The 11,622-nt window shown below is 30.9% G+C and overlaps 2 protein-coding genes across 6 annotated transcripts in view; one reads left to right on the forward strand and one right to left on the reverse strand.

The window, feature by feature from the left end:
* how (protein held out wings) overlaps positions 1-4,872 on the forward strand; it is a 153,936-nt gene extending 149,064 nt beyond the window's left edge. For 3 of the 5 annotated variants that reach the window (XM_077440959.1, XM_077440960.1, XM_077440964.1), the window contains 2 exons: positions 1,211-1,330; positions 3,658-4,872. In XM_077440959.1, the coding sequence (XP_077297085.1) occupies positions 1,211-1,299 (89 nt within the window). In that variant the 3' untranslated portion in view covers positions 1,300-1,330; positions 3,658-4,872. Of the gene's footprint in view, positions 1-1,207; positions 1,331-3,657 lie in introns of all 5 variants that reach the window. The other 2 variants (XM_077440958.1, XM_077440963.1) reach the window with 1 other exon arrangement.
* A 2,865-nt stretch (positions 4,873-7,737) lies between these two features.
* On the reverse strand, positions 7,738-11,044 carry LOC143919049 (uncharacterized). The gene is made up of 2 exons (XM_077441231.1): positions 10,914-11,044; positions 7,738-10,837 (listed from the first exon to the last, which is right to left on the reverse strand). The coding sequence occupies exons 1-2, from the start codon at positions 11,028-11,030 to the stop codon at positions 9,806-9,808; spliced, it is 1,149 nt and encodes a 382-aa protein (XP_077297357.1). The 5' UTR covers positions 11,031-11,044; the 3' UTR covers positions 7,738-9,805.
* Positions 11,045-11,622: the final 578 nt, after the last annotated feature.

Here is an 11,622-nt window from a genome sequence, read left to right on the forward strand (position 1 = left end):
TGACAACGACGACTCAGGTCTCTATTGTTATGTGTTTTTTTTTAATTTTGAAAGGTTCGTTTGCGGAGTTGAATAATTACGCCACGGGTATTACGTCCACAAAATAATATTATAAATATATATACGAGTAGTTCTGATATTTTACTGTTATTCCTTTTTGTTGTTTTGCTTAAAAGCTTTTATTTATTATTAAGATTTTTAGTTTTAAACAAAGAAAAAACAAAAAAAATCATGATTTTATCATGGGAATATATACCAGTTTCAAATTAAGTCATTTTATATATATATATACATACATATATACATATATATATACTGATATAATAATATATTGTAATGTAAATATTTTTTAGTGTTTTCAAGAAGTAAATTATTGATGGAAAATATTATGATAATTTATATTATTATGTATACATATATATATTGTGTCAAAGCATTCAATAGATTTTTATTATTATTAAATATGTATATTTGAACTTACCAGAAATATTTATTTGTATTTTTTGAAATGTGATTATTTTTATTTACTCAATTATGTCTTTGAAAATGGTGCAGCCTTTTTTTGAGGTCCAAACGATATATCAGTATTATAATATCAGAATTTTTTATCTTCTTTAATAATCCATGACATGAAATTTTCTTATTTTTTTCTTATTAAATTACAATTTCACATTTTACACGCACACAAAACCAAATTTTTTATATTGTGTTTGCAATTATTAAAAGGAATTTAATTCCTTTGCATTATTATTATTATTATTATTATGATTATTATTATTATTATTATAGTAATATATTACGTTTAAAATATACATAGCCCTAGAGTAGAATGGACAAGTGATATTTTTAAATAATATATGTATTCAGTTTTATATTTTAATAGGTGTGTTTTGGTTCCGAGCCGTATTTTTTAGAAGATATACATATATATATATGATATACATACCATCAGTGCAATTTTCAAATTTATTTCATACATGTCAAAATACAATGAAAACGACTATGCTCTGCTGTTCCTCGGATCGATGCATCGTCGATTATTTGCTTTGTCTCATTTTCACTATGCTTGTTTCATTGTTTTTTGAGCTTGACGGGGATACGTCCGAGAGTGAGCTGAACAATAGCGAGCTCGAGACTTATTATATCTTGTACGGGGCTGTAAAATACTGTTTGGATGAGGTGAAATGACCGCTTTACGTTGATGTAGTAGGTGTTGCGGGGGCTCGTGCGGGCGCGGGCCGACGTCACCTGGCACAGGTGCGCGACCACCCCTATCAACGGGCCGGGGCTCTCTCTTAACGATGATGACACCTTTATAAAACCCCGCGAGGTGAGCTTTATATCTATCTGTCTTCTTACTATCATTCTTTTTCTTTTTTATGTATGTTGTTGTTTTTTTTTTATATTATATATCACTATACATAGATATTATTCAGCATTTTGTTAGGACGGTGAGTGAATGCATCACGGCTGCATTTTCAATGATCTTAAAACAATTGTTGATTTTCTAGCATTATTTTACAACGTTACATGTTAGAAGGAAGGACTATTGTGTAATACATAATATAATATATACAAGCGTTGAAAGTTGTACAATATTTTGATCTGTCTGGATGCTTTCGTAACGTTTTGTTCTGAACGTCCGCACGTCTCACTTCAAACGTACTTTACATTAGAAGAAAGTTGTCTTTTATAGTATTATATCTACTTAATTAATAATATATGTTAGCTACTTTTTCAGTATTTGGTCAGCAATCAACACTGGTAGTATGATTCTGATTCACCTTATGTTTTTTTTGTATAAAGGAATTGATAAAGCTCCTTTATATAATTTAATACAGTATTATTTTATTGTTGCATAAATTGAATTATTTTTAACATTGCGAAAGCATCTGAAATTTGCCATAAAAGTACATATTTTTAGACTTATGTTTGACTTTTTTTTTTTTTGAGCTATGAAAGGTTGTGAAGTCCTTCTTTCTGTGTGCCATTTTTAGTTCCAGGTTTTATTTTTTATTTATTATTTTTTCTGGAACGACTGTATTTCAGTATATTATCAAAAAGTAAAAGAATAAAAAAAAAACGATAATCGTTTTTAATATATAAGTTATTTTTACTGTAGTCGATAAGCTGAATACCTTCTATACTTTTTAGTATTTTTCTACTATTTGTAATTTATATAGGTTTTATAATTTATATGACATGACTTGAGCCTTTGTGGAAACTGTATAGCTTTAACTTGTGATTTTTGATAGATTACGCTGTGAACTGTTCTCGCTTCTACCGCACCCGTTTTATTTGATCATTCAAAAAGGCATTGTTATTATTTGTTATATCATTGCACGCTTAAAATTTTACAGCTGATGTCCGAAACGTAAGTGAAAACTCTTCATATACATATATACCATATATAGTAAACGTCGGAACACATCAAATCGGAGCTGAAACCGAAATCAAATCCGCGCTTACATATACACTGCCAATTTGATCTCGTAGCATTGGAAAGTTGATTTTTTATAATTCAGAATACTTTTTTTGTATTTAGATGATTTTTATTTATCATTAGAAGCGAAATCATTTCACAGTAAGTATTTTTTTCTTTTTGCGGGATCTTTTTTTTGAAAAATTATGAAATATAAAAGCTGTGTTGAGATTTTATCTGAGATTTAATAATTAAATGTTTAAATTATTTGTACAAGGTGCTATATACATATATAATATATATATATATATATATATATATATATATATATATATATATATATATATATATATATATATATATATATATATATATATATATATATATATATATATATTTTGACGAATGATGATGAAATAAAGTTAAATAAATTTATTGGAATCCAAGTGACTTATTTTTTTATTTAGTTCATTTTTGCACCATACTTTTTTTTATTTTATTTATTATTATTTATTTATTTATTTGAAATACACATTGTACTGTTCTCATTAACAACTGGAATGGTTTCATAACTTGTGCATCAAATCTCAGTCTTAGTAACATTATTAATTTTGGCCGAAAGGTCGGGACTATTTATTTATTTATATATTGCTATATATATATATATAGTTAGACTAAAACCAAACTAACGCCACAAGCTCCACAAGGCCAAGTTCCTCGGCGAGGCGTGCATTATTTATTTTTATTATTTTATTATAATTTCACAATATCGCGTCTCGCTGATTATGCTAACTGTACATATACATAATTTATCGAGCGTCGGTCAATATGCAAATCGAAATAACCTCACCATCCCCATATTTCGAGACGTTTGCATGCTGACCGAGCGAGCGTCCTGCTTGCGGCCGTTGGGGAACTATCGGGCATTAACACCAAACTACCAACAACTAGGGTATAGTTTTTTAATCAATTGTTTTGGGCATTAACCGCTCGCGTTTATCTACTCATAATACCTAACAAATGCAAAGAAAGTATTAAAAAAAAGCGCAGCGCAATGATTGAAACGTAACGGTGCGCACCTAGTGCCATGTCCTTTTTGTTGACGAGTGCGCGCCACACCCACAAAAGAGTGTTTTTTGTGAATGCCCGATAGCGTCCCACGGACTAGTTGTACCCGTTTACGTTTTGGTCGATACTAACATTCTGTTTTCTCTCTTCTCGTTAACCCTGGCTAGGCTTGGAGTGCTAACCGGCGGCGCGGGACTAACAGCAAACAGCAGCGGGCGGCCGCCTGCAGCCACCCCCTGTCTCCAGTACCTACGTATACATGTACATTTATCTGTAACTGTAGCTTCAATCATCTGTAACTGCCCGCTATTGTCACACACACACACACACACACACACACACAGACACACAGCATTAACTTTGTATCGTAATTTTAGTGCTCAAATTTTGATTAATTGATTAATTTTGTAGAAAACCTGCACGAAAGCCATCTTTCACACACTTTATTTTGTATATTATTTTTTGGGATGTCCCTTTACATAATATATATACATACATATATATACAATATATGTAACATAAATCCAATCAGAATCATATATTTGTTTATGTTTCTTCATTTGTTATTTCGTATAGTATTTTTATGATATTGTTTTCTAACCACATTGTAATTATGTAGTTCACTTGATTTTTTTTCTTTTAAATTCATTTATTTACTTACAAGACAATATATCAAATGTGGCGTATTTATACTAATCGAGCGTTTCTCTTTATTTAATAAAATATTTGCCGCACATCAATTTTGTTGCATTTTTTTACTTAATTTTTGTTGTTATCCTTCATATATTTATTTATAAAACTATTCAAACAGCAAGTGTTGTATGAATGATGATTTAAAACGGTTGAGAAACACTATTTTAGTAAAAAAATCTTTGTCATACATATATATTTTTTTTGTTTTAATTGTGGACTGTGTGTTTTTTTTTGTTTATCTTTTTTGATATATTATTTTTCAAGTGCTGTCCTTAAAAAAAAATCAATTCATTTTATGTACTATATTATACATGGTTTCAAATGAAGGAAACGTGCAGTTTGCCATAGAATACAAAAAAAAAAGAGTGGTTGTTGCAGTGGGCGGCTCAAACGAGCTTTTATTTTCTTATTTTTAACATTATTAAAATTATTTAATATCGCAATATTTTGTTATCTATTGACAAATGATTATTATCAGTATTCGTAAAAAAAATTGTTAAAAAAAAAAAACCACTACATTATTAATTAATAATAATATGGTTGTTGCATTATTGCCGAGTTTATAAGAGTAAATATAGTGAAAAAATGTGCCTTAGTTTCCGTAATATAGTATTTTTTTTTAATATATATAACATACATATATTTAATAAACATTATCGACAAGTTTCCATTATTCGAATAACGTGTTTAAACAAACAAACAAAAAAGCTACTAAATTTCATTATTTATTCACGTATTGCTTTATATTTATATTATATTAAAATGCAGTATTTACACATTTTTGCTACATACACATTCCCCATGTTTTAACATCTCTTAACATGATTATATTATTATTATTTTTATTATTATATATTATATACATATATCTATTTTAACCATTGCATTGTAAATTGTAACCGGTGTCATAACTATAATATATTATAATAGCAACTTTAAAGTTATGCCCCTAATCAATGTACATACATATATATATTTCACTTGAAAACAATGGATTCTAAAGGAGATTGTATCTAACATTGAAAAGATAAACTACGGGAATGTGTCATTGCATTGAATCATATATAAATTATATTTTTTTCTATATAGCTCGGTGCTGATTTTCTTTTTTGTTAAATACATATTTATTTTATTTCTAAAAGGAAGACTTCAACCCGTCTCTTTTTTTAATATAAAATATTGAAGGAATTACTATATTGTTGATATCTTTAAATTTGTTTTAAATTATACATATATGTGCATTTTTTTAATGAATCTCGTTTTTTTTATAATATCAAGATATCAATTTACATATTCGTATTTACTTTATATATTATATACGTTTGTTCATGCTATGCAATAGTGGTCCAACTCGAAAGATTACAATATGTAGATGCAATAATAGGTAGTGTTTCATTGAAGTCGTGCAATTTTACGACGCCTCGTTGTAAAATTACGTGTGTTTCAATCTTATGTGATGTAAATTTGACTTTTTTGAGTTGCATTGCTATTGCAGTCGGCGTTCAATGTATAAGTTTATGTGTTGTTATTTTATAGTGGGAGCTAAACAACGAGTCAATTCATTTATTTTTATTCTTTCCCACTTTTTTGATATATTTATTTAAGAATCGTTAAGCTGTTGTAATCCCTTATGTTAAATTGTGCCATTTGCGTACCTCGATTACGTTTTTTTTTTAATATATATTCGATCGGATTATATTTTCTAAGCATAGTGGATGTTATCATTAATGGTTTTTTTCGCTTAAGGAATCCGTCAGGCCAGTTACTTACCGCTACATTTTTTTTTTTTGTGATTTAATACCGAAATGATATAAATTTTCTTAATTTTATACCCGTCCAATATACTTTTTGACTTGTAGAGGTAATGCACATCCACTTTGTATTATTGTAATATTTGACGGCATAGTGTTCATGTGTTGACCCTCGATAATGTTAAATTGAGGTACTTAATAATAAGTAGGATCACATGTATTTCTGATTAATACGAAAAGTAACTGATTTTGTTGCATTTTTTTTTTAAATTAAAATATTTGGATTTATTCCGCATATGGAACGACCTCGAAACATATGTATGATTTGTATTTTTTATTCATAAATCTGTATAATGGAATGTTGAGAGTATTTTTAACAATCTTATGAATATTATTAAGGTTTTCTGACGACATATGACGGTAGATTTGTTTTTGAAGTTGGTCCTTATGCGGAGTATAATCATTGTCGTGCTATAAATTTCAATGTAACCGTTGGATATTTGTTTTTACTTTTTTTTTTAGTAGAATTTAAGATTAAATATGGTGCGGGCTAATAATTCACGTACATGTTTTCTCATGTGTTAGACCGTTTTAGGAGTATTTATTCACAATCACTACACCAAAGCTATCGATGCATGTGCTTTATTTTTTATGTTCAGGTCTAACTTAACTTAATATAACTTTAAAAAAATATAACCATAACTTATGAAATAAGTAATTTTAACAACAGTCATTCATTAACGAATCAATCAATCTTTTTTCTCTGCACATTGAACACCTAAAGTTATTAAACGAATGCACAAAAAAAAAAAACAACACAACAAATCGAGTACAAAAATCCTTATATTATTCTTTACACATGAAAGCGAAAAGTAGTAAAAAAAAAAAAGAAAAATTAGTTGGAGGAACGTGCGAAATATTATTTCTAAATATATTTTATATACATACATATATTAGCAGATTTTCACATCAGAAGACTTATATTTCGAATAAGAAAAAAAAATCAGTATTAAAAAAAACGATTTCATATGAAATATGCGGCCTTTTTTGGTGCCTTTATTATTGTATTTTGATATTTTTACGATTGTCTTTTTATAGATATAAATATTATATTTAAAATATCAGTAATCTCTTGTGAACAATCTGTATTACACATTTTTCTCATTATTGTACATAAATATTAAAAATACATGTCTTTATATATACATACATATACACATAAAATCTCGAAATTTTAATTATTAGATCTGAACATGCTTATCAAAGTTCAAATACTCTTAATTTATTAAGTGAAAGAATAAATTTAGATCTGAAAACATGTAGCATTAGTTATACTCGTGAGTAAATGTTGTATCATTGAAGTTTACATAAATTTATATATATATATATAAATATATATATTTATTAGTGAGTAATTTAATGATTTACAAATAATATTAAAATTGAAAATTTATATATAAATTTATAAATATATACAAAAATAATTTGTAATCAATATAAGGCCAAAAAAAATATAAAGAATATTTAACGTGCGACTTGAGTCAGTTGTTCGCATTAAATAACACATGGTGCACAAATGATCGCCATTTGTTTTTTTGTGTGTTGTATAAATGTTTTTATTTCTCGGTAATAAAATATATTATTATCAACTTTATGCCGATTTTCATTCGACACACCCCGACCCAACATACATACATAGTTTTTAAGCAAGACCATCACCTTTTGAATGAGACTGCCACATTTAAAAAGAAGTACAGAAGGACCAATCTACAAGAAAAAGGCAAAAATAAAACATCTTCATTTACATATTGTATTGAGATTACTTTATTTGCATATAATATAAAATAAAAAAATATTGGAACACACACTCGCATCACCGATACAAAAATTATTTTAATTAATGCGCCATTGCATACAAATAATAAAAATAGGAACTGAATATCACATTTTTTTTTATTATACTAACATTTCTCATGAATGTTTCAATCAAAAATCATTTTATTATGCAAAATATTAACCTATGTAGTAAAAAGTTAATTTTTAATAGTAAATTACTTTCAATATTTGTACAATTCATATAAAAGTCATCTTTAATTACATACATAGCTTCACTTGTTTATTTGCTATCCATTTTTATAAATCAATTATTTGTCTTTATTTAAAAGTTACAGTAAGGATTAACCTAATTTTACTTAAAACTTCTAGTAAATACTATTAGAGAGTTGATGGAGACACTTAGTGTAAACTCCTACTACTACTGTTTATATAAAAAAATGACTAGCTCTCTCCGATTATCATTATGCTACAGCTTATTTTTATTTTATATATATAATACTTACTCCAGGGAAGATAGGATTACAGAAAAGCAATGTTTGTAAACTTTTAAATATGACGGACGGGAAGAAAGTAAAGTAGTAGCTTGAATCAGTCCCAACTGACAAGATGGCGACCCAAACTCGACCATGTCCCCACATGATATTAAAATTCGGTAATCATGCTGTCCAATTTGATCCTCGATTTAAATCTACTAGTATTCATAATATAATAATATTTTTTATTCCAGACGATAGGAAGAATAGTTTCCTTATCGTCCATATAAATAAATAGTATAATAAATAAATAATTTATGACAGTCAGTGACGCAGTTCTATACATTGAATATACAATATATGTAGATGAATAGAAATGAGTAGCCATGTCAGCAAAAATACAATTTGACGATAACGTAGGGAGGTCACCCTCATCCCGAGAATGGCTCCAAATTGCTCAAACATCTGCGACGCGTTGCATCCATTAGTAGCCTAAAGAGAGCATGGTAGAATTTATATTGAACACTCATCCTCTTCATCACATCCTGTCTTAATCTCGTCTAGAGTTCTCCAGTGTAAAGACAAAAAAAATCTCATCTGTACTGCAATGGTGGAAACGTCTTGCCAGCATATTTTCTCATACGCACAACGCTATTCTTTGCATTTCTTGTCAGAATCATCGGACAGGTTTCAGTCAATAGGTGTCTCAGGTACTTAACTTCCCGCATGGTATTATCAATATGATATTGGGTACAGAATCAGGACTTTTGCCGTACCGAAATCTCAAAACCGCCGATGAACTCGTGTTATATTCTGTAGCAGAGCACGAACCAACTTCCAGAAGCTTATTTAATGCTGATGGAGAAGTTGTCATATCATCCGTATAGCTGATATAGTTAGCACATTTCAAGAATCTGACTCTAGTCTGTCTAAGGCGAAAACTGAGTTCATATATGGATACAGGTTGAATAAGTCAGGAGACATGGACTCATTCTGTCTATCACAGCACTTAAAAGAAGCGGGACCGGAGTAGGCATTCCTCCAGCGTACAATCGATAATATCAAGATGCTAACAATTTGGTTTGGAGCTTCTTTTTTGACAATTTGGATCAAAGTAAATTATGATTCACTCATAAAGACGTTGCTGAATGTAAATAAAGCATAACCATTTCATTTGAAAAAAGTTTTGTTAGTATTAAATGTATGGAAACCTAGTGTAGGAATATAGCACAGCTTGTACTGTCTCGAATCGAGGTTGATGATCTCATCTATTTCTCCATAAAACACAAGTCGTACAATTGCATCATCGCGTTCCTGTACAAGCATACAGAGCCGATCTTTCCTGAAATCTCTTCATTCACACAAGGGTAAAAAAAAAAGATAAACGACCTTGAGGATCACCGGGAGCATGATCTCATCAGTGCACTAGCCTCTGGAGTTCAGCCAGTCCACTCTTCCGAAGTCGAGCAACTACCTCCTTCACCGTACATATAATAATACTTGTATACTGAACAATAGAGAAACTTCGCCGGGACGCTGGTCAACACACCCCCCAGCCTAAACTAGGATTTGAGATGTTTTTTCATATGTTTCCTCAACATGGAATTGGTCTTGGCACGATGGGGACACAATTTACACGAGAACGGCCTTTCGTCCGAGTGCGATATCATATGAGACTTTAAATGCTGTGCGCAAACTCCTCTATACTCGCACAAATTGCATCGAAACATCTTCACACCAGTGTGTTTCAAAACGTGTACTGATAAATTTTTTTTGAAATTCGTCGAATATTCGCACATGTCGCACTTGAACAGCTTTACGTCGCTGTGGCTCAACTTGTGGGACGTTAGATTTACACTGCTCGAGCATGTGAACGAGCACAGGTCACACATGAAGGGTTTCTCGTCTTTGTTGTGTATCCTGAGATGGATCGTGAGGTGTTTCTTCGCCTTGGCTCGATAGTTGCAAGCGCGGCAAGCCCACGGTCTCTCTTCCGAGTGAGTCAACTGATGCTGTTTCAAATGAGCGAGCTGCTTGAAACGGCAGTCACACACATCGCACATGAACGGCTTCTCGCCTGTGTGTATTCGTAGGTGGGTTAAAAGACTGCTTCTGAAGTATGTTCCAAAGTTGCAATGATGGCAATTGTACGGCCTTTCGATGAAGTGGCTTTTGATGTGGGTGGATAGTGAAGGCTTTGATACCGTCTTATAATCGCAGTTAGAACACATGTAAAATTTCTCTCGGCTCGTTTTAATCACAGAGTATAAATTGTACTGTTTGTTTCTTTTCTTATGTACTAGTTTCCTGTGTTGGCTATATTCAGTCTTTGTAGTGTAGAGGAAGTCGCAGCGTTTGCATTTTAGTTTAAATTCACAATCAACTAGTTTGTTCGATATTTCGGGAGAATTCTCACGAATGTCTAATGTGTCAAATGACACGTCACAGTACGAGTTTGAAAACTCATCTTTTACTATCTGTTCACGTAGGATATTGTTAGACTTTTGGCATTTTATTTTGAAGTTAAATGCTCTAATAGCATCATCGGCGCATGTAGTGCAAACATTACAAGGTAATCCATCGTTGGGATCGATCTAAAAGAATAAGTGTTTATTTTTCAGATAATTGATAGGTATTGGTTAGAAATTGAGGTTATGTGTGCAAAATTACATCGAAGTCTAGAAAGCAGGTGAGCATCTGAGCTAGAGTAGGGCATCGACCTTGAAAAAGGGGGCGCGCGCCCCCATCTGGTACATTTGACAGACATAACCGACATGCGTCAGTCATGTCAGTAGGATTCAAGTGACAGCTGTCAAATAATACAAGATGACAACTGTTTCTTGAATAAGAATAATAAAGTACATAGTGCCAACATGAAGATAATGTTTTCATCGTTTGAAGAGTATTTGATCATTTATTTATTAGTGTAGTGATTGATATATGTACATACATAATACAATGTGAAATCAAAGATGTTTAGTATAGGGCGGGTGATAGGTTTCGACCGATTCCTGGCCTATGGAATCACTGTATAATGTATGTTCAGTTGTTGCAATGATAATTGTATTTATGAAGAAGTTGAGCTTCGGAGAAGTGAGCTGGCTGAACTCCAGAGGTTCACTCTAGCGTCTGGAGCTGGTGCGTTGGTTTATATACATTGTGGCTCGATGCGTGTCGTGTGTAGATGTCTGTCTTCAGGTCAAGTGTCGTAGTTGCATGATGACATCACGTCTGGATTTCGTTCATTTTACGATCGAGCGATGAACTCTGGGTCTTGTTTTTAGGACACGTTTGTTAATGTCTGAGATTAGTTCTGGGTCATTTGTCTTTGTCTTCAGGACACGTGTCGTAGTTGCATGATGACATAACTTTTGGGTTA

This window comes from Arctopsyche grandis, chromosome 11 (assembly GCF_051622035.1).
Source record: "Arctopsyche grandis isolate Sample6627 chromosome 11, ASM5162203v2, whole genome shotgun sequence".
NCBI classification, from domain to species: domain Eukaryota; kingdom Metazoa; phylum Arthropoda; class Insecta; order Trichoptera; family Hydropsychidae; genus Arctopsyche; species Arctopsyche grandis.

Coding starts and splice junctions, on each gene's coding strand:
- LOC143919049 (XM_077441231.1), bottom strand. CDS start 11,030: ATGACTGACGCATGTCGGTTATGTCTGTCAAATGTACCAGATGGGGGC. Junction 10,838..10,913: donor CCTGCTTTCTAGACTTCGAT/GTAATTTTGCAC, acceptor TTATTCTTTTAG/ATCGATCCCAACGATGGATT.